General features: G+C 38.6%; 1 protein-coding gene across 2 annotated transcripts in view; it reads right to left on the reverse strand.

Annotated features, from left to right (window-relative positions):
* Positions 1–3,513: 3,513 nt before the first annotated feature.
* LOC142158305 (sodium channel protein type 5 subunit alpha-like) overlaps positions 3,514–24,165 on the reverse strand; it is a 289,400-nt gene continuing 268,748 nt past the window's right edge. For both annotated transcript variants that reach the window (XM_075212169.1, XM_075212168.1), the window contains 4 exons: positions 21,530–21,667; positions 14,411–14,515; positions 12,603–12,873; positions 3,514–6,726 (listed from right to left, as the gene is read on the reverse strand). In XM_075212169.1, the coding sequence (XP_075068270.1) occupies positions 5,507–6,726; positions 12,603–12,873; positions 14,411–14,515; positions 21,530–21,667 (1,734 nt within the window). In that variant the 3' untranslated portion in view covers positions 3,514–5,506. The remainder of the gene's footprint in view (positions 6,727–12,602; positions 12,874–14,410; positions 14,516–21,529; positions 21,668–24,165) is intronic.

The following is a 24,165-nucleotide window of genomic DNA, read 5'->3' on the forward strand; positions in this document are numbered from 1 at the left end:
TGACAGGTTGAGAGTCGCTGAGGGGAGCGGAGAGAACCGAGAGGAGACAGAGGGCAGAGGGACCGAGAGGAGGTGAGCTGAGTAGCTGGAGAGCGCAGTAAAAAGTGATGGAAACAGGAGGTAGGAGAGCCCTGCTCAAAGGAGCGAACAATCTAAAGGGAGGGGAAGACAGACAGACACATGGATGAGACGGAGAGACGGGAGAAACAGAGACGGAGTCGAGGAAGGGGGAGAAGGGAAGAAGGGATGAGACAGAGAGGTAGCCGACCGGTGGGAGTTTAGGCATGAGACTGGAAGGCTTTAAGGAAAAGGTGGGTTTTTAATGTTCGTTTGAAAGAGGACAGATTAGGGGAAGTTCTGATGGAGTGGGGGAGCTTGTTCCAATGGAGGGGAGCGGCACGGGAGAAGTCTTGGATACGTGCGTGAGAGGAGGTAATCAGGGGGGAAGAGAGGCGACGATCGTTGGACGATCGCAGTGGGCAGGAGGGAGTGTGAATAGAGATAAGGTTAGAGAGTAAGGGAGCAGTGGAGTTGGCGAGGGCCTTGTAAGTCAGAGTGAGGAGCTTGAAAAGGATTCTGTAGGGGAAGGGAAGCCAGTGAAGGGCTTGGTAGAGTGGGGAGACAGAGGTGGAACGGCGAGAGAGGAAAATAAGCCTAGCAGCGGCGTTAAGTACAGATCTAAGGGGAGCGAGATGAGAGAGGGGTAGGCCGATAAGGAGAAGGTTGCAGTAGTCCAAGCGGGAGATAATCAGAGCGTGGACGAGAGATTTGGTGGCATCCTGGGAGAGGAAGGGCCGAATGCGGGCAATGTTGCGAAGCTGGAAACGGCAGGATTTGGCGAGAGAGTGAATGTGAGGGGCAAAGGAGAGAGAGGAGTCGAGGATGACACCTAGGCAGCGGAGTTGGGGAACAGGGGAGATAGATGAGTTGTCAACAGTGATAGAGAGGTCAGAGGGGAAGGAGGTACGAGAGGGAGGAAAGACAATGAGTTCAGTTTTAGAAAGATTGAGTTTAAGAAATATAGAGGACATCCAGGAGGAGATGGCAGAGAGGCATGCGGATACCCTGGAGAGAAGGGAGGGAGAGAGATCAGGAGAGGAAAGGTAGAGTTGAGTGTCATCAGCATAAAGGTGGTACTTGAGGCCGAAGGAGCTGATGAGTGCACCCAGAGAAGAGGTGTATAGTGAGAATAGTAAGGGTCCAAGGACAGAGCCCTGAGGGACCCCGACTGGAAGGGAGGAAGAGGGTGAGAGAGAATCAGAGGTGGAAACAGAGAAGGAACGGTCGGCAAGGTAAGAGGTGAACCAGGAGAGGACGGTACCAGAGAGGCCAATGGACTGAAGGGTGTGAAGCAGGAGGGGGTGGTCAACAGTGTCAAAGGCCGCTGAGAGGTCGAGGAGAATCAGGAGGGAGTAGTGGTCCATGGCTTTAGCCGAGAGGAGATCGTTCGTAACTTGAGCCAGGGCAGTTTCAGTGGAATGGAGGGGGCGGAAGCCTGATTGGAGAGGGTCAAGGAGGGAGTGTTCAGAGTGTTCAGAGTGTACTATGGCAACCACAGTCACATAATACATGATGTGGTTAGCGAAGGGGCATTGGAATGTATATCTGAGCTCTGTCTGCCATGTATACTATAAAATCCCCCTTCTCCTTTGCCTTCACATAATATGCTGAGAGCTAACCTGTCTCTGTGTAAACGGCAGCCATATTTTGCAACCTCCTGAGAGTATTTGAAAAGTAGATAATAATTTGTAGAAGAACAGCTAAGAAAAATAACTTTTAGATGCACTTAAAAGGTACTTAACTTGCCATTTACTAAAAAAATATTCTGTGTGCGATTGCTTTTTATGTACTGATAAAATACTCATTCTCAACAGTGAACAAAATTAAGTGCCCTGTATCTAAATGTCCCACTGGGGAGTTGTATGTTAGAAGAAAGAGACAAACTGAAAATGAGGAAGGAACTTCATCAGCACACAATAAGCAAAAGAAATATTGAGAAACGTGATGCACATCAGTTTTGCAGTTTAGATTCCAGTTTAACAGATATGAAACTTCTTTTACTAAAAAGCTCTAAATCTCAGATTGAGGGAGAGAGGTCTGGGAATATACATCTTTGAGAATATTTGACACACTAATAACAGGCCTCAGTTTAGTGTAGTAGTTATGTCATTTTAGGATACTTAGCAAATCCAACAGCAAAGTTTTCTGGCGTCATCACCTCTGTGGGCCAAATCATAATTAAAAAGACATAGACTATTACACTCCTTATCTTGGATACATGCATTTCATTTGAAACAGCTAATTAACCTACTAGTATGTTTTTGGAGTGTGGGAGGAAACCGGAGCACCCGGAGGAAACCCACGCAAAGACGGGGAGAACATACAAACGCCACACAGATAAGGTCATGGTCGGGAATTGAACTCATGACCCCAGTGCTGTGAGGCAGAAGTGCTAACCCCTAAGCCACTGTGCTCTTTACTTGGCTTCTCCTCCCAGCCTGTGCAAATTTCTGCTCCTCCACAAATACCACTATCTTGCTCTGCAAACCCATCTGTCCAGGCGGAAATCTAGGCACAACCGCTCAAATCCAGGTAAGAGATGGGTCCAGAGCTGAAGTTGCCTGCACAGTTGACATTTTGCATTTCCTAAATGACTGCTAGAGCACATATAGTGATCTAAAAGCAACACAGCTAAAACGTTTTATTAGGTAACTAACCTTTAGGACAAACTTGCAAGCTTGATCCATTTTATGACCGAGTCATTTGTTTGGCTTGGTATTTCCCACTTACATTTTGAATGCAATCACTCAGACTTACTTAATTGATGTAAAAAGCCTGTTTACATCAACAAATGAACATAGTCCACATAATTCAGGCAAAAAGTGGGAAGTCTGCAACAGATTAGTGGCTGCATCACCACCTAGATGATGTCAGCTTGTCTGTCTAACTATCTAGAGCTATATTTTAAAAAAAGTAGAGTTAGCCTTAAAAAAAATGTTAACTATAGAAGTAGGATAATAATTGTGTGGCTCAATATCATCATTATCATCACTGTTTATTTATATAGCGCCACTAATTCCGCAGCGCTGTACAGAGAACTCACCCACATCAGTCCCTGCCCCATTGGGGCTTACAGTCTAAATTCCCTAAGACACAGACACACACACACACACACACACATACAGACTAGGGTCAGTTTTATTAGTAGCCAATTAACCTATCAGTATGTTTTTGGAATGTGGGAGGAAACCGCGGCACCCAGAGGAAACCCACGCAAACACGGGGAGAACATACAAACTCCTCCCAGATAAGGCCATGGTCGGAAATTGAACTCATGACCCCAGCGCTGTGAGGCAGAAGTGCTAACCACTTAGCCACCGTGCATAGTTATGGCTGCTAGTATATATTGGCTAATGTAAATACAAATGTAAAGCTATGTGAAGGAAAATGGGGGTATGCATCAGTTGGAGGAAAGGAAACTACAAAGGGTGCAAATAAGAAGATCCGTGCAGATAAAAAAGAATGATAATTTTATTCAAGTATATTCAAGGTCAATACAAGAAGTTCTCAAGGGAACTTTTTATTACATGTGCTGTGTAAATGACAAGTGGACATCACTTGAGATTAGAAGAAGTGAGTTTTCATGTGCAACACAGAAATGGTTCTTTACAGTAATGGCAATGGAAATGTACACACGATTGATAAAAGAAATGCTAGATGACGCAGTTGATACTTTTGACAATCGTTTAGACAGTTTTGGAACAAAAGGATAAATGGATGCAACAAGTTACATACAGTAGTAGTAAAAAGAGCAAAATTATAAATTATATATTTTTTTGAAGCAGGGAATGGATTTTGTTGCCTCATTCAAAGGAGGAAATGGCTTTTTCTTTGACTGTCTAGTACACATAAAGTAGGTTTTATTCAAACAAAAGGCACAATGAATCCAGTCAGTCACACGGACTGTGATGGATGGAGCCAATAGTGAGACAAAGTGCATTTTCTCCACACCACCAGGCGCCTGATTGGGCCAAACTTATCAAATGACCTAGCTCCATCAGTATTTTAAAAATGGGTGATATAGGACACCCGCTGACAATGAAAGGAAATCCATTAAACAGGGTTGGCATCAAGTCTGTACATGGGCTTGTGAATGGCTTTTAGTCTCTTTATAAAACCACCTTACAATATTTAGCCCTAGTGCTAGACTATCAGATAGCAGCTGGTATTTGAAGATTGCAGTAACAGGCAAAAGCCCACCCATCCTACTGTATAAACAGTGTGTCCTCACCCTTTACCCCCTATAAATGTGTACGGCACTATGCAGTAAGATGGTTAAACAGAGACAGTTACTTCTGATTGGCTGTTGGTGGGTGGAAGACAGATGATGATATGGCAATTAGACATGGGGGAGGAAACAATAGCATGAGGAATATATGGACAATTAGATGGGGAAAGAGAGAAGAATGATAAAGCTATGGAAGAAACATTGCATAGACATTTCGGGTAGAAGGACGAGAAGTAGCTTAATCAATGGAAAGAAGCCCTGAGAGAGCCTGAGACATGGGGGGATGCAAAGACATATATGGACATATTGTTGGCAGAATAATAAGAAAGACATAAAGTATGGGTTAGAAAATAAAGAGTTGAAAGAATCATGCAAGTGATGTGAAGTGATGGCCATGAGACAATGGTTCTAGTTATTAGCTGGGACCTGACAAAATGTTTGAATGGTTTGAATCATTTCTTAAAAATCCTCATTTAAAACGTCTTTCTCTGACATATTTGATTAGTCAAAAATTTCTGATTATTTAGTACCTATTAACTAACCTTTTCTTTAAAAGCTTTATTTGCATTACCCATGCCAAACAATTACATATCAGCTTGTAATAACAGTTTAAATGATTCATAACAATTGTGAGCAGCAAGATCTACAATTTCGTCTTCATTTTTATATATTACATCATTTGAGAGTTTATAATGCAGATCTTTAAAGAACCATCTGCCCTCTCCTTGGAAAAAAGTTAACTTTTTTGTATGTAAAAAAAAATATCAAATATAAATTTATGAAAGACCATTCAAGACATATACAGTAAGTGTATATATTTTTGCTACAGCAGCTTGTGATATTTGGATTTAACTTAGATACAAGGTCATATATAACCTTTACTAAACACACTAGTATAAGACCATAAATGAATGTATACAATCAGGCTTTGTCTGTGTATAGAGATACATTGCATTACTCTGTTACACTTTAGCATACTCATAACCACGCCACTGTTATTACTTTTTAGGCTGCATAAGTTCTTGACGTAGAAATATAAAGCAACGTTGACTGGGATTTAGCCAACAATTGTAAAGCATTCGTGCCCAGTTTTTCAATTGAAAAGTTAATTCTTTTTTATTTGTAAATAAATTGAATGCGAGGGCTTCCAGAACTGTTGTGCACTTGTACGTCATAACATCCTGTAAACGATATCGGATAGCTTCTCTAAAACAACGATTATACAAACGATTCTTTGTCTCTGTCTGCGCATATGGACTCATCGTTTTTTGTAGAGTCTTCCCTTTCCATCTGGTCACTTGTGTCCCTGGTTATACTGTCGTAAGAAGGTGGAAAAGATGTTGAAGAGAGCGATTCCACTTTCTCCAAATGATGCCCAAAATTCTCATTCATAATAGCTGCAATAAGGCCCTCTTTTTCTGGGGCATCTTCTTCAATGATGTTACCGTCACGCGACCTATGACGGTAAAGGAATGAGGCTTGTTTCATGGAACGGTGAAGCAGATGCCTCTTGTAGGCTCTTTGGATGATACAGGCAGACACCTCCTCTTGTTTACGTCTTAGGGTGGTAGTGATAGGTTCATAAGAAATTTTGGATGGGTTGGCCATCATAAATTTTTCTTCCATTTGTATCTTTAAAGTATCCATCTCACCAGATTCTCCAAGAACTCTTTTGGTGAATGCAAACAAAATGTCTAAACAATGAATTCTGTCCCCACTGACCATCGGAAGGTCCATTGCAATGAGCTTAATCCTATTTGGTATTGGTATACGTAACGGCTCAGCAAGGGTGTCTGCAAATGTGGAAAGAACTGAGTAATCAATGAACTGTGTTGCTTCCGGGTCAAATTTCTCCCAGACTTCATAAAACATTTCAAAGTCATCTTCACTTAGAGGTTCTGTGCTTTCCTCGGTTGCCACGCTGAAGTTTTCCAGGATGATAGCTATGTACATATTTACCACAATAAGAAATGATATGATAATGTAACTGACGAAGAAAACAATTCCCACAGGAGGGTTTCCACAGTTTCCAACAGTGTTACTTCCTGGGTTGGTTATGTTTGGATTGCAGTCAGGAAATTTACTGTTCAAAATTGGGTTGAGAAGACCATCCCATCCAGCCGATGTTGTGATTTGGAAAAGACAAATCATGCTGTTTCCAAAAGTTTGAAAGTTAAACATGTCATCAATGCCACCTTCCATCTTTACATATGCAAAGTTTGACATGCCAAAAATGGCGTATATGAACATAACGAGGAAAAGTAAGAGGCCAATGTTAAATAGAGCGGGAAGGGACATCATTAACGCAAATAAAAGGGTCCTGATTCCTTTGGCTCCTCTAATAAGTCGGAGAACACGTCCGATTCGTGCTAAGCGTATTATCCTGAACAGCGTTGGAGACACAAAGTAATTTTTTATAATATCCGAAAGTACAATGCCTGAAAAACACAAAATAAGAGATAAAAATTAAAACCATTTCAAAGACATGTATTCCATGGTAACATATTTTAAAAACCCTGACTAAATTATGCAAAAACGTGCACTAACATTTAGATTCTGTATGAATCATTTAGTTGTAGATACAGAATTCTGAACACACTGATGAAATCTTGTGTGAAGATATTTACATTGTTCAAAAACATAAAATAAAACAGATGAAATTATTAAGATACTTAGTGCAGCTAATACATTTAGGGCCTGATTCATTAAGGGAAGTAGGGGAGAAAAAAATGAGCACCTTTTCTCCTGGACAAAACCATGTTACAATGCAAGGAGTGCAAATTAGTTTATAATTTTGCACATAAGATAAATTCTTGCTGTTTTTTCATGTAGCACACAAATACTTTTGTTTGTACACTGAAATTTAAGATTGATCTAGGACATTACCTATCCCAACAATAGACCTGCCATCACATTTTAAATTTACCTCCCCCTCCAATGCAACATGGTTTTGCCAAGGTTCAAAGGTATTCATTTTTCTTGATTTACTTTCCTTAATGAATCAGGCCCTTAATAGTCACTTCTACATTTTGTTTAGGGTTTTGGACAATGTGATATTTTTACAGAAGCTTTTATTACCGTGTTCGTAATTCTGTAACTGCTAAATAGTAAAAAAAAAACAATAAATTTTACTTACAACAAAGAAATAAGTTGCAGTATTTTATTCTGCACAAACATGCCTGTTCTTTTGCACAATACAAACACACTGGGGCACATCCCCATTCTGTTATTTCATTGTCTGTCTTGTGGGTCCTTGTACAACAGTCTACAAATGTTTGGTCTGAGTCTGAAATTATATGTCTGCAAAAATATATAAAAGTCACCTCAAAGTACTACCTACTATAATACAAGGACTACATCCTTAATTAGTTTTCTTTTTGTCATAACCCTTGTCCGATACGGTCCTCTGTCATGTCTGAGACTGGATTGTTCTGTATGCCTGGAATTTGTTCTGTTAATTGCATCCATGCATTTAAAATTCTGCTGTATCTGTTGTTATTCTTACTGTCATTTATGTCAATGATGTTAGGCGCTATGGAATCTGTGGCGCCATAAAATTCAACGATGATGATTAGGATTAAGATGACAACCATGACATTGTGGATACAATGATTTAACGTTTCTCAGCTTTACTATTTTTATTTTATTTATATTGATAAAATGTAATGGAAGATGGACAAAAAGGCTTTCTATTCAAACACTACCACCGCCTCTGATTAAACTACTATTAAATGAAGAATAATTTCAAACACATAGTCTCCACCCTTTGCAGTTCATTAGACTATCTTGTCTCAGTTTTCCATTCCTGCTCTGAATCTGGTGCATTATGGGGGATAGCTTGCATTTAGCTTGGAATGCCTGGTCTGTCAATGTCCGGCCACTCTGCTCATCATAGGGAGCAAAAATGTGCTCTTGCAATTAAAGCCTTACTAATGCGCCAAACAATTTGTGTGTCCCTTACAACAAGAGCAACGGTGCAAACACATAATAAAGAAATAAACAGCTTTTTTGTTGCTCCTCTACATTTTTTAGCACTTATACATAAGTAGACATGTAGCATGTAGACTAAAAATCATACTATCTAATATATAAAAATATTCCTCTGGTAGAAATATAAGTTAATCAAACTGAAAATGCATCATCTAAAATTCACAGATCTGAATGTTAAAGTTTCTATGTCCTAACAGGAGTTAATAGTGCTGTCTGCTCTCAATGGCAAACACTGCTTTTGACAATGATCAGCAGAAAAAAATTGAAAGAGTGAGGGGGTAATTAGTGTTGTAGAGGGCGCACAAAAACAAATACAGAATATGAAGATACCCAGTCCACTGAAGATCAAGATTCTTCACTGAAAGATACTAGTTAGACAAGAATCTATCTAACCAACAGTTTGACATAGGATTTATATATATATATGCAAGATTGATTCAACTTGGGCCTATCCTTTAGAGCAGTTGTTCCCAAACTTTTGCAGTTCGCAGCACCCTTAGAGTCTCAATAATTTCTTCAAGGCACCCCTCCAAAATAATTACCACGCAGTCCCGTTTTATAAGCAGTTGGGTCAAAATAACGTAATAAGTGTTTCGGTCAGGACAGAAATACTTGTTTAGTTGTATACAAAAATAATACATATAAATCCAAGGGAAAAGAATATTTTTATATTTTTTTTTCAATTATATTTCTGTCAAAGAATAATTTACATCTGACTCAGACTGCATCTCCAAACACTCTGCGCCCTCCTTCATCTCCCCTCACTCTGTGCCCCCTCTGCATCTCCCCTCACTCTGTGCCCCCTCTGCATCTCCGCTCACTCTGTGCCCCCTCTGCATCTCCGCTCACTCTGTGCCCCCTCTGCATCTCTCCTCACTCTGTGCCCCCTCTGCATCTCTCCTCACTCTGTGCACCCTCTGCATCTCCGCTCACTCTGTGCCCCCTCTGCATCTCCGCTCACTCTGTGCCCCCTCTGCATCTCCGCTCACTCTGTGCACCCTCTGCATCTCCGCTCACTCTGTGCACCCTCTGCATCTCCGCTCACTCTGTGCACCCTCTGCATCTCCGCTCACTCTGTGCCCCCTCTGCATCTCCGCTCACTCTGTGCCCCCTCTGCATCCTGGGAGCCATGAAGAGAAAAAAAACCCAAAAACTTACCAATCCGACGGCGCCCGGGACCCAGCATCCTCCTCTCTCCTGCCGCTTGTCACTGAATGTCGGGTGTGATGATGTCATGCCCGACATTCAGTGAGAAGCGAGGAGGGCGGATGCTGGGTCCAGGGCGCCGCCGGATTGGCAAGATTTTTTTTGTTTCTTTTTCTTCTCTTCCCGGCACCCCTGGGAGCTGCGGCGCACACTTTGGGAACCGCCACTTTAGAGGAAAGGAGTGTTAACTATCATCAAAACATGTAGAACTCTTTCAAGATATTCAAAATTGTTTATAGCTTTGTTCATAATATTGTTCTATGTGAGTATTTGTAATAATTATTTTATAAGGGATCCTGTATATAGATCATTTAACAATAGCCCCTTCTGACATCTTCTATGATCACTTCTCTGTAACAAATAGCTGTCAACTGTCAATGAAACATTGAAAATAGTCAGCACACCCCCCAGAATTTTTCATATGGTTCTAGTAATGAATTTAATGACAAATCTGTTTCTTTTTATGCAGTTAGCTGTTCTCTTAATACTTCACTTCATCCAAACTGTACACAAAAGTAAAAAGTTACTCAGACATACATATTTCTCTTAAAGGGAAATTAAAACGCAAATCAAGTTAGGATTATTTAAACAAAACAGTACACTTGTTTCCATCAATTTATTTTAATATGTGCTGTATACATCTAATATGCATTACATATACAGCAAAAATCATTCAACAATTAAGCTTCCAACATTTTTAGTTTTCCAAGACCATATTTTTTTTTTTTCCAAGTACTTCACTAGCAAGAGCATAATTTATACAACTATTAAAGTCTGTTCTAAAGAATATTAAAAATTTGTAATCTAATTTGAATTTAAAGAGAAAATATATCACACCTATCAAGGCTCATTAAGACGAGCAGGTTTGGATCCCTTGTTTCTATATTTTAATAACAGCATAAGTGAGCACTCCCAACCCATTTGTCTGAATGAGTCCTTAAGCTAATAAAAGGAATATGTCTAATTTTCCCTGGAGGCGACTGAAATGTGGCTTCTTAAGGCGAGTTACACTGTGTTTAAACCCTGGTCCTCTGTGTTGAGAGGCAGGTTACATGTCATTTTATATACAGTATGAATATATCTAGAAATCTCAATCAAGGGTCCTAGGGCTAAATGTATCAAGCTGCGGGTTTGCAAAAGTGGAGATGTTGCCTATAGCAACCAATCTACTTCTAGTTATCATTTTTTTAGTACAATCTAAAAAATGACAGCTAGAATCTGATTGGTTGCTAAACCCGCAGGGAATAAATTTACCCCTAGATGCCTTATTTACCCCCTAGACTGCTTGATAATTTTATTTACTAGCTTATGCATACAGTACTTCCTAACTTTCCATTGCAACATATTAGAACCACACTGACCGTGCCCTCTGTCACAGAAGTGAGAGTTAGTGTTGATAAATATTGTGTGTGTTTAGAACTGCACAAATACTATTCTAATATAAGCAGCTTCAACGCTAACATGTCTGATCTGTGCTGCCTACTTGTTAGAAAACTTGTTTACTATTGTTCAGAATAGGTATGATAGAGATAAGAATAATTATTATTATAGGCTAAACACTGCAGTGCCCTTAGAGATGGTCATATTGTGCCTCAGTGACATAAGTAACATTCATATATGGTAGAAATGTTCATTGATTGTTCTGCAGTGGATTCTCTTGTGTGAACGTGCCAGGGTAAAACAACTGCTCTTTGTTGATCTCTCAGATGGGAGCTCCCCTGCCTTTAATACTATTGGCTACTATTCTTTTTTGCTGATTTTATCCAAAGCTCAGTAAAAACTTTATAATGGAATTATCTAGCATTGTGTGGTCTCAATCCTTTCCATAGCTATTAATGAGGTGCAACTGAGTAACCTGAAACACATTTCATCTAGTCCGGCCAATAGGTCCAAAAAGGAATGAATATTTACTATTATCACAGCTGTTAGGGGAGAAGTTAATGACAGCATTAAAGGTCATTTTAATGTTTTGGGTCTCAAAATATTTTGTTGCATTGTTCCCTTTATTTTCATAGTAGTCCCCCTCCACCTACTATCCCCCAACATGCAAGACTGTTTCGGCCACAGACGATGCATTCTGGATAATGGTGACATAGAGTTTTCTAATTTAGCCCTAACATTCATGTATGTTGATTTTGCATAACATTTATATAAATTGCTTTGGTGCACACTTTCTTACTATGGATATCCTTATTACATGAGACGAGGTAGCCATTTTGTGGGCTGACTTAATATACTTAGTGATGTCACTGGCTCCTCCTACTTTCTAATGAATATTGGTTCAGTCTACAACATGGCTGCCTCCACCATGTGTAGGCAATGGGTACACTTTAGATGCATAATAAATGACAACAACTATATAAGTATATGTTTCACTAACTACTGCAGCTAATACAAAACACATGTTCACATTTTATTAATATGCTCACCCACATGGTAATACACAGATTTTGAATCCAAAGCAGAACAAGCACTAATTGAGGACAACTTTTTGTTTTCTAGAGACTTGTGTGAGTCACACAGATTTCCTCATAAAAGGTCTACAAATGTAAACCTCGTGTAATGTGTATACTAAACACTGATGAAAAATTAAATAAAAATTAACAGGCTAAATCTAAATTATAAAGCATGACTGATCAGCAAGGATCTTAGAGACAGAGTGTAATAGCAGACTTAGATTAATAGTGTGTTTGCTTCTACAAATGCTCATGTGAGAGGTTTACCAGTTTGGATGGGTTTTATTTACACAGTTACTGCAAGTTGACTGGATAACTAAAACCCAGCCTAACTGTCCTGTAATGTCCTTTAATTATTTTAATACATTGCTCTCACATTGGTGGAAGAAAGGACCAAATGAGGACTGCATTTTAGAAATCAAACAATAGCAAGACCCATACATGGATATTTCTGAAACTAAATGAGTTGGCAAAATTTTCTACTCATGCAAAAAAACTTAATATACAATAAGTCCCACCATCAGTCTGGCAGAGGTTATGCTTTCTTTAGAAAGACATACAAAGCATCCTTTAGCAACAAAAGGAAATTGCTATTATTCCTATTATTCCTAGCAGTAATCAATGTAACTTGGTTTTTACATAAAAGTATTTGTTTTGCTTACCAACAACTGAAAGAATCACCACAACAAAATCGAAGATGTTCCATCCGATAGTGAAGTAGTAGTACCTGAGAGCCAGGATTTTCAGTATACATTCCCCAGAAAAAATGACCACAAATGCCAGGTTAATATAGTAAAGTAAATTCTCCAAGTACTCAGTCTGTTCATCTGTTTCCACCATCATCGTGACCATGTTAAGACATATGAGGACCATGATGATAATGTCGAAGGCTTGCTTGGTGACCACATCAAAGATGAAACCTTGAAATTTGTTCTGCAAATTAAAAAAAGACATGTGAAAACTGCTTATTCCTGGAAGGTCCAAGCTTACTTACATCATCAGGATTTGCTTTGAGGACAAATGATCAATAAGCATCATAAATCAATATCACCCACAATAGGCAACAGTTTAGACACTGCAAGTGGAGTTGTTCTAACCTGATTGTCTAAAATAGCATCTCAATTGCTTCATAAATGGTAAAAGCAGTGTCAAGGGGTGCTGGAGGAGAGGCAGCCTGGCAATGGTGGGTCACAATCCACTTCAAGTCCATTGCCACCACCCCCCCCCCACCCTCGAAAGACAAGAGCAGAGGCCTCTTCTGAGCAGATGCGGGTCTGGCACAGTGAATCCCTGTCAGGGCTTTACTGTGCGCATGCAGGAGCTGTGCACACTCAGAAAGTGGCCAAGAAAGGCTAGAGCTGCATCGCTGGGTCCTTATCCAAATTATACCCTGTGACTCAGTGACGAGGTGTTCCTCCCCTATGTAGAAGTATGGATGAAATTCCGAAATGTGCTTCTTGACTTTGAATGCATTGCTGAAGAAAGTGGTGGCACTGTGTGGTAGTTGTTATGGCAGGAAGGTGTGTTAGAAGGGGACGTTTGTCTCTCGCTCCTCTCATGACTTATCTTACGGCTAACGGTTACTATCATGAGCTTGCAGAACAGATGTAGAGGTCTTCATCTATACCAGCCGCCTTTCCCGTAGAGCTTGTTATGCTCACAGGTATTCAGATGCCCTCAGGTCTTACGCTCAGTGTAATACAAGCTTATGAACGTACAGAAGCACGGGATAGTGGGAAATGACAAACAAAGCGTGGTCAGAAAACAGGCTGAGGTCTAAGGTCAGTAACAGGCAAATTATCAGGGCTGGCAACAATCAAAGGAAGTCCAGAAATGAAGCAGAGATCAGGGCAACAAGCAAGCAATCAAAGTCCAGGAAACAAGCAGAGGGTCATACACAAGGAAGAAGTCCAAAGTTTCAGCAACACAGCGGGAGCAGGCAAGCTAACAGGAAACTGGATGCTATAACCGGCAGGGAGGCTAAGCCTTCCCTGCTTTATAAACACAGATGGCCAATCAGAGAAGGACATACACATCAGTCCTAATCAGCCCATAAGGCTGTAATCAATCCCTATCTGGTGCACACACACCCATCCGTCAGTTTAGCTGGACCGCGGCGGTGGAGGAGAGAAGTGTCCCCGCTGTTGCCCTGGTGACAGCCGGGAAGTGTGGGTGGAAATGATATCACCGTGACGGCCGGGACGTGAGAGGCAGCTGAGAGCGAGTCGCGGCGGTCAGTATTAAAGCCGTGGCTTGTTGTGACTACTTATAGTTTTCAAATTATTCATTCCTATGTGTTCATAAAATCACCAGGCAATCATAATGAAAGTCAAAAGTTCTTAAATATGCTAAATTCTGAAGAACAAACTTGGTAGACTGTTGTTAAATAATAATATATTATTATTAATAATAATAATAATAATAATAATAATAATAATAATAATAATTAAAAATAATAATAATAATTTACCTTAGGCCTTGGAATTGGTTTTTGAGGTTTTTTTGAACCTAGCTTCTTCATTGCATTATAATATTTTTTTTGTTCTTCTGTCATAAAAATGTCCTGGCCCCCTAAGTAATATGATAAAACAACAATTATTATTATTATTGCAAATACTAAATTAAACAAATAATATATTGGTATATACAGCATATATATATATATATATTCCCCAGTAACCATGATGTTTCTCCATAGAGGAAAAAATCAGGTTAGGTGAAAAAATTCTTGAAGCAGCAATTTAATATATCTAGTGAAATGTAAATGTACATATTACAAATAATGAGGCTATTACATTGCAATTAAAAAAATGTTGTTATATGATTGCGTTGAATCTAAAAAAGCAATAACTATAATTAAAAACTTTAGAATTACTTTAATCAATAACTTAAATACATGATAATTAGGAACGTTTGAAGACAAGCTTCTTCCTTTTTCTTTTGGTATAATAGAAATAGTTATTCATTTTTAAGGAGCATACCATTCAGTATTGCATTGCTATTTTATTGCCTACTTTTTTTAAAAGGGAATGACACACTAGTTTATTTTATATTCCACAATTCATTTTCTGTACCTTATGGGAAATATACAGAACGTTCAAATGCTCACAAATATACAGAGCCTGATTCAACTTTGAACATAAGTCAATGTGTGTGCCGTATCTTGCATTCTTGCATGAAATTGCTCTGCCACTGTGCCAGAACGGAACTTATGCCAATAAACGCAATTGCATGCAAGTAATGTCTGAAGACAACAGACACGTACAACTGCCTAGGAACTTGAAAGGTGTAATGGGGGTGGGGTTGGGTGGATGGACGTAGACTATGTTCAGTTTGGGCGTGATGCGGCCGATTCAAGTTAGTTCAGGGCATCTCTTAAGTATGTGTCTGTTAATTCTATCACTTACCCCAGCTACAGGGCAGTTGTAAGTGCCTACTGATAGTGATGACTACACGTATGCATACAGAACATGTATATTCAAGTAAGAGGAACTATAAAAATTTATTTTATGTACAGTACGCATTAAGAATATCCTGATTTATGAATTTCATGTAAAAATTATATTTTTTTTATAAAAACATTTTTAGCAAGGATTTAGGATTTAATATTAAGAGTTGTACATTTTATTTTTTTAAACATTTTTTAATGCATTCTGTTGGGACTTTATGTTGTGCATATGAATGTGTATATCGTGCAGTATGTTCCGCCTGTTTACATACGGTAGGTAACATAAAACCAGAGCACAGTTATACCCAGATTTAAATGGAAACGTATCTGGAGATCTGCTTGTATTTGAATATGGGAACACATGCCTACAAGTTACGTGCAGGTTTTTTAATGCAAATTGCATGCGAAGATGAATGAGGCCCACAATATCTAATTGACTGCTTAAATTTCATACAATTAAATTTCAAAAATATTTAGACAGGGCTATTACACACCTTCCCTGTTCTTCCTATTCAGCTTTATGCTCCCTAGAACCCATAATAAAGTTCCAACCCTAAATTTCAAAGGTGAGGTAATCATTCAAAATGGCAGACATAGGGGTGTGGCCTGACAACTAATGGAGTTTCCTTTGGGCTGCATTCCCTCATAAGTTTTGATTAAGTTTCTATTTATGAACTAAGCAGTCAATTTCACTAAAAGCTTACTAGTGATGTCTTCTAAATTAATTTAAAAAAAATGCCTGCATCTGGTACACTGCAAGACTTTTTCTGCTGCAATTCCCTTCAGTTTTTTGCACAACATGGTTCTGACTCCTGCTCTGATGACTTAAAGGTGGGCCTGACCTGTCTCAATTGGTCTCCAAGCATAATTTTAAAGTCCACATGAACAGCATTAAAAAAGTTCAATCAGGACTACAAAAATCCACTGTAGACTCAGCACTGAGTTTCAATGCTTTAACAATAGAAGTCTGACCATGTGCGCCTTAGGGATGCAGTTATGATGAATATAACCGATTCATATTATTAGAATGACTTACAGCGGGATGCATCTGAGAACGCCAATAATAGAATCTGCTGGAACAATGTGCTCCTGATGGGAGTTCCAGAAGAAAATACCGATAGTAACAGTTACACCGACCAAAGGTATTTAAGCAGATTCTCCTTGATATGGCCCCTGACATATGAAAACTAGACAGGACTGAACTGTACGTCAAAATCCCCTTATTAACATTATTCTTAAAGCAAATGGCTATTTCGCTCATCATGGTGTGAAAAAATAGTATTTTCCCACAAATAGTGTAATTTACTATAGCTCTGCATCTAAGGGATTTCTAAGTTAAGTACCAGTCAGGCTTCCAGCTCTGCCATATTGTAGATAGATAGGCATGAGAGATACAGTATGTCAGAGCATGCTTCTTCCCTGAAAATGTTGGGACTCCCCTGGTTGGACCCTGTGAAAGTATCTGATATGAAAGAAGCAACACACCATGAGAACCACTGATCACTTCAACGGGTTAATATATTGTATTCCCTTATACCAATCTGACAGGTAGTCATTTAACACAGGTGACACTGAGTTATATGCTGCTTCCAGCAATTCAGCATTCAAATTAATTTGGCCAAATAATAAGGATAAGGCCAACTCTAAATCTTTGCAAAAAACACTATACAGTGCAAAACTGTGTAAGCCAAAAGAGGATACAACAAAAATAAGTCAAAGGATCTATTGGACTTTCCACTATATTTTTCGTTAACTTTGCTAACCTCTTAGAATAGATCTATAATTTTATGGTCCAGGAGGGTGTTTGGGAAATTGGGAAACATACTGATCAATGTCTTTAATAAATCATTAAGTTAAATGATTTAAAAGATTATGGCAGAATGGAGTTCAAGCATAATTCTAAATCTGATACATGAAACAAGCAGTTATATAGTCAGAAATAAAGGAATACCATTTTTTGTTCTATTGGGGCAGACTTTGAAGCAAGCATAACTTTCAAAACTGGGCAGGTTTCCCAGAATGCCACAGCTGTCTGTCTGATACTGGCTATGATCTTAGGCTTTATACACTTGGCTTGTTTTAATGTGCATTGTACCAAACAGCATCGGTGCACGTCTTAGAAATAAATCTTCCTATCCTACTCTTTCATGTGTCCCTAGTTTGGAAGTAGACGTTGATAGAAAATCCTGTAGCCAATAGTATTATAGGTATGTTTACAGTAGCAGAGAGTATTTCAGGAGAAAAGAGATTGGCTCCTGTGAACCTGTCCACTCGTATGAATAGCTTAGCAAGGGCAGTTCTGCACGTTACAAGGGCAGTGTTATGGTGTGAGGAGGTGAATGGAAGCCACAGACTGAGAGTTAGATAGAGGAAAGAGCAGCATCCTCCAACACCAGTAAACTTCACGGAGCACAGTACATGTTTAAAATACAGGTTGTTTGGGGGTGTATGTTTTCTGATGCTTGTGGAAATTGCTATAAATACATGCAACACACTATAAAAAGATTAAGCAAATGCACAGCATTACTGTACACTAACATAATACCAACAATACAAATATCCCTGGGATATCTGAATAAGAAAATAGAATCAGTATATTAGTTTGACCCTTCTATGCATCACAACTTACTTGAAATCTAAATATAATCGTCTGAATGTATTTAATAATAAAAGTAACTGCTTTGATATAATGTAAAGCTAGAAATCAGATTATCGGTCTTGCTCATTATTCCTGTATTTGGGTACATCAATGTCGCATCTGTGTAACAGTAGAATATCAAGCCTGCCGGCTGTTTTCTTGTCCAACAGCACATGTGAGCTTATGATAAACCAGTATTTTCTTCTAAGGGGATATTCCCATATCTTTTTCTACCTGAGATACAGTTTCAGATGAGTAATGCGTTCCGCTGAGTCATTACAGAAAAAGGGTCTTTGAAAAGTATTCTGGCTTATCTGATTTGGCTTTATGAATCCTGGATTTTATGTCTGGGAAAGTGAATGTTTTATGCTACTCGTCTCTGAATCAAAGAACAGAAGTTCTGTGAAGGATAAACTGGCAGATGTTTCACCAGAGAATCAAATTTACAAAGAGCATGCAATAAATGTCTAATAGCATACTGATATAATTGCAGATGGTTATAATTGGAGTTGGTATTTTCACTAGAAAGAAAATAGATTTTATAAAAATATACCTAATACCAATGCTGGTTATCTACTGCCAATTAAAAGCTTGTGTTTTAATGCAAGTGCAAAGCATGCAAACACATGTAAAAATAAAACCCATTCCATGGGGAAGATTCAATTGCCGGCGATGTGTTACACAGATATCGCTCTGCCCACAATGCCAGAAATTAGGATAGGGTTCTCTGCTAATTTTTCCTCAGCAGAGATTTCAGCCATAACATCGGTGGGAGGTGTCTCCGCGGACGTTTCAGAAACACCTGGCACCGAATTGAATCTCCCCAATGTGTCCATACCCATTTGCAATCATATTCATGATGCAGCTCAGTTTTTGGATGCTGTGTGTTCCATTTCAGTGCATTCAAAGCATGTCACTGCACTTAAAAAGGTACACTGATCTGTATAGGAGTGCATTGTGTACATACCCTAGAGGTTAGCACAAACAGTTTAACTAGTGCCGTGCTGCATTTTTCCCATCCATGTCAAAGGTCCATTCATTCCATTGGTTTATTCATTTCAATTGGGTTGTGTGCTAGATGTAGAAACTCAATTTAAATGCTGTATACTCTATCCTTCACAGAAAGCAGACATGAGGGTGGTTTCTCTCTATTTTCAATGCAATGGTCAAATAGCAAAAATACAAATAATTCTGGTTTATTTGAATAAGAAAATAGAGTGACCATATTTGTTTCATCCTTTTTTGCCTCACAATCTACATGAAATCTAAATCTCAACTGAATGCATTTGATAATAGTAATAATATTAAACTACTTTGATATAATGTAACGTTAGAAATTAGATCCCATTTATTTTGCTAATTATTACTGTGTTTGGGAATATCAATGTCACCTCTGTAAAACAGCAAATATCAAGCCCTGGGTAGAGCTTTCAGTCTTCTTATTAAGAAAAATGCTTTGTACAGACTACAAGCAGATGGATTTACACAGATGACAGGGGCGCACGCAGGATTTTTAGGGAGGGGGTTCCCCCCACCCCCCAAAAAAACCAACCAAAAAAACGAGAGAGGTGCGCATGCGCAGCAGTTCCGTTTCGGCAGCACTGTACTATACAGCAGCCGCGGCGCTGTCAAAGAAGCGTCTGCGGTGGTGCTGTATTGTATGGAGGATGCTCCATTAACCCGTTGCTTTCAGTTGCAGTGCCTGCAAGTGAATACAGCAGGCCTTGCCTCCGCTGCTCCCAACTGCAGTCTCAAGTAAAGGAGTGTATTGTCTCATTGGTTCAAACCCATACCCGTTTACCTGCTTTTTCTAGATAAAAACACTCTAGGAAAACATTTCTTTTAATGCCAGAGGCTAAGTTGTCTTTCACTACTCATTGCCAGTAATTGCAAAATACAAAATTTTGTTAAATTACAGGTTCATACTAGGACACAAAGTTACTCTACAAAGACCTTTGGTTGATATGATAATTGTAAAGGCAGAATCAGCAGAGCTCGTTCATTTTACATCATAAGAACATCATGTCTCAAAATATTTCTATTGTTCTAATATTACCATGTATACATTAAATAATGACTTTAATCTGGTGTAGTGTATGGGTCATATGACACAGAATGGCTTGGCTTTTGTCAAATGCCCCTCTTGCACAGCTCCCAAATTGGATTGGGATTGATGCAGCAGAGACCTTGGGAAGTAAGGAAAGGTAGATAACTAAAGGAGGGATGGATCTTAGGTTGGGTTCTTGATCTGATTTTTAAGATACATTTGCTTACATTTTTTTAAGTAATGTTATTATACAAGTATACAATTATACTGTTAAGCATATTTCTCTTTGAAATTATGCTAATATACTTTACTATAGTATTCTTTGTACATTTGCACAGTTTTATCTCTTTATATAACTCCCTGCTAAATGCCAACCTGCAGTACCATGTATTAATTCCATTATATACTATCCTTTTTATAATGCTAGCTTTAGCATCTGTTTTAAAGGGATCTCTAACCATAAGGTTAGCATTCAATTAAACGTCCATTTGCTTGGCATATATTTCCAATAATCATTTCATTTGTTACCCAAACACTACTGTTAGTTTTATTCAGGTGTGGCAATCCTATCACCATACAATAATTGGTGGCAAGACCTAGATCCAAGAGTAACGACATTGGGATGATGTCATGGTGCCTTGACTACTGCAACCTCCTATCTGGCCTTCCCTTCACTTACCTATCCTGGCTCCATACTCTCTCACCTCTCATCGTATCTTTCTCTGATGTGTCCCTGATCTGTGCCTCACCGCCTCTCTCATAACTACCTGATGACAACTGCCTCTCGCTGCTCCCCTTTTTTGAAACTCTTTACCCCTCCTGACCTGACAATCCCCCAACCTTCAATCTTCCAAATCCTCTTTCAAATACCACCTCTCCACTATAGCCCATCATACCCTACATGATATTACACCTCTTGGGAACTACAAGCTACCATCCTATTCCTCCAGCTCCTATTGTCTCAGCAGTGCCTTCTCCCTCTAGACTATAAGCTCTCACAAGCAGAGTCCTCTCTACTCTCTGTCTCTCGTCTGCACCTTCTCCGTCAGTCATGTATGTCCTTGTTCTGTTTCTATATGATGTTTTTTGCATGATTTGTTTTTATATTGAGTGTCCGACGATGCAGAGGTTTATATTGTCTTATAAAATATATGATGATGATGTTGATTGGGATGTAGAGAGGGCTGGAATGACAGAGAACAATCTAGTACAAATGTTTACACTATTTACTTAAAAATAAAATAATGTTTTAAAGTTCTTAGAAAATGATTGTTAGACTATCAATTTTATCACCAATTTAAATGAAATGTATGCATGTGATTCTGCCCCTTTTGTCTCCCACATTAATTATATAAATAAAGACCAGTTTTTGGGACTCATATACTGTATGTAAACACAGAGTACAGATGGAGGTAATATGTGCACAGATGATATATGCTGTAGGTTTGATACTTATCTTCTTCTTTTGCTGGTTGAAATTGTCTATAATCACACCAATAAAAAGGTTCAGGGTAAAGAAGGATCCAAAAATGATGAAAATGACAAAATAGAGGTACATGTATTTATTTATCTCATATATTGGCTGTTGTTCAATCTAGAAGAGAAATAAATTGATAATATATAAAATGACATTTGCTTTAATTTTAAACAGTATATCACTCAAGTCTGCTGTTATAAATCTGCAAAAAGGATATATTATACTATTGCACAAGAACTGATTAGTAGACATATCATAGCATGAGCATCCCTAAGCCAAACAACATACCACAAATAACAGTTTCTACAGCTTGAGTAACAGACATGCAATGCTTTATCATTTGTGCTTATTGTCCTATAGTAGCACCACTTTCGACAATGTTCAGTGGTTGCTAAGTGACCATAGTCGTTTGTGTTCAGTTCAATTTGTCCACTACCATTAAGTCTCCACAACTTTAGTAAGCGAGATTTAATCCTTTCATTTTAAATAAACAATGTAGCTAATGCAATCACTCCCGAACAGTGTGTAAGGACACATTTATATGTCGGAATCAGGGACATTGAGCGTGATTTTGGGCCCTGGTGCTGCTGCTTCTTGGGCTCACCTCCAAACAGCCATATCCGCCATATTGGTTTTGCAATTTTGCCCACATACTACCTTTACCTGTGCACGGTGGATTCCTAAAACTTTCCCTTGTTAACATTAAAGTTCATAGACAAAACACATATAGATACATCCACTGGACTTGAAAGCTAGTATCATTATCTATTGAACTACTAGTGACCGTGCTGGAATTGGACCACGTAGTTATCACACTCTGACCATCTGAATAACATGAACATTAATTCAGAGGTTTAATGTGGTTCAGTTGGACTTACACTAGGTATACACCATTTGCCATTATCTATAGCAGTCAAACCTGATTTATGTGTAAGATTCAGTTTATGTTTCCAAATTCGATTGGATATGTTGGTGACCTCTTGGTTGAATAGATCAATGTTGTTTTATATGATTGTATTAATGTACTTATGTGTTTTAAATAAATTGTGTTTTATTAACATCAGATAACAATTCGACTAAGTCCAGGTCTCGCAAATAAAAGCACAAGTGAGACACAGAAATACAATTAAGGTGTAATAGCACAGATAAGAAATTACCAATATTAGTACGGTGGCTCAGTGGTTAGCACTTCTGCCTCACAGCACTGGGGTCATGGGTTCAATTCCCGACCATGGCCTTATCTGTGTGGAGTTTGTATGGTCTCACAGTGTTTGTGTGGGTTTCCTCCAGGTGCTCCGGTTTCCTCCCACACCAAAAACATACTAGTAGGTTAATTGGCTGCTATCAAATAATTGACCTTAGTCTGTGTGTGTGTATTTTAGGGAATTTAGACTGTAAACTCAAGCGGGGCAGGGACTGATGTGAGTGAGTTCTCTGTACACCGCTGCGGAATCAGTGGCGTTATATAAATAAATGATGATGATGATTAGTATTAGATCAGAATTTACATACCAGTCAATGAGCGCTAAACTTTTCAGCATATAAACACATATAGACAATATTATGTCAAAAATAGCATTTTACACAATGACCCTATTGGAAAATAACAATGAATATTAACTGTCTACTTTTCCTCTGAAAATGCAATCTAATATATAAAGCTTTAAGTCATAGTTCCACTTTATAACACAGGCAAACACAATACACTCACTGTGATCATTTCAGAATCTAAATTATTTGTGTTTGTTAATAATTTTTTAGTCACTAATCACCATGAGAAATCCATCATACAAATCCTAATTGGTTCAGTGTGTGCACATAAATTGTTCTTTCATGATTGAGCTCCTCCTGAAACGTCCAAATCAACCCGCTATGTAGATTATTTTATATCATCTGGGTAATAAAAACCATATGTCAAACAGAGCGAGTGAAACATTCAATATATAGAACCCAGTTCACTTACCACATAGAAAACAGAGACAGAAGACCACCAAGTGTAAATGAGAGACAGACAGCAAAGATGAATTAATTGTATTACTAATGTTTTACATTCATCAACATATTTCTTGGTGCCACTAACGCTTGTAAAAATGTTCTTTATTAATTAAAATGAATCTGAACGCTGCATACCTTTTCTAATGCCAACAACATTACTGGATTTGAAATTAATTGGTTTTAATGAAGGCATCTTCTCATATTTTCACGTCGGCCTACTCCACTATGTCTATTAATAAAAATTGTTTCATTTATGCATTTATGCACACACCGTTGTAACAGGTCCTATTGTGGTTACTAAATCACTAATTGAAAGCAATCTGTAGGTGGGAAATACCTTAACGAATGATAGGCAGTTTGGCAGCTAGGCACTTTTAGAAAATGTTTCCCAGCCAATCAATTCCAGATATGAACAATGCACTAGAGTGTAACCATATTCTAATTTTATCATGGGGAGCAGTGCATGCTAAATTCATCAGTAATATAGAGGATTACTGTGGGAATCTACATTTCTTCAATATGAAGATCAATTAAAGACAGGGACAACATGGTAATTGTGTGAGTTAAAAGTCTCAGGAGATCACCTTTGAAGCACAAATCGGCCACTGCCTACTGCAAAA

Source organism: Mixophyes fleayi, chromosome 5 (genome assembly GCF_038048845.1).
Source record: "Mixophyes fleayi isolate aMixFle1 chromosome 5, aMixFle1.hap1, whole genome shotgun sequence".
Lineage (NCBI taxonomy): Eukaryota > Metazoa > Chordata > Amphibia > Anura > Limnodynastidae > Mixophyes > Mixophyes fleayi.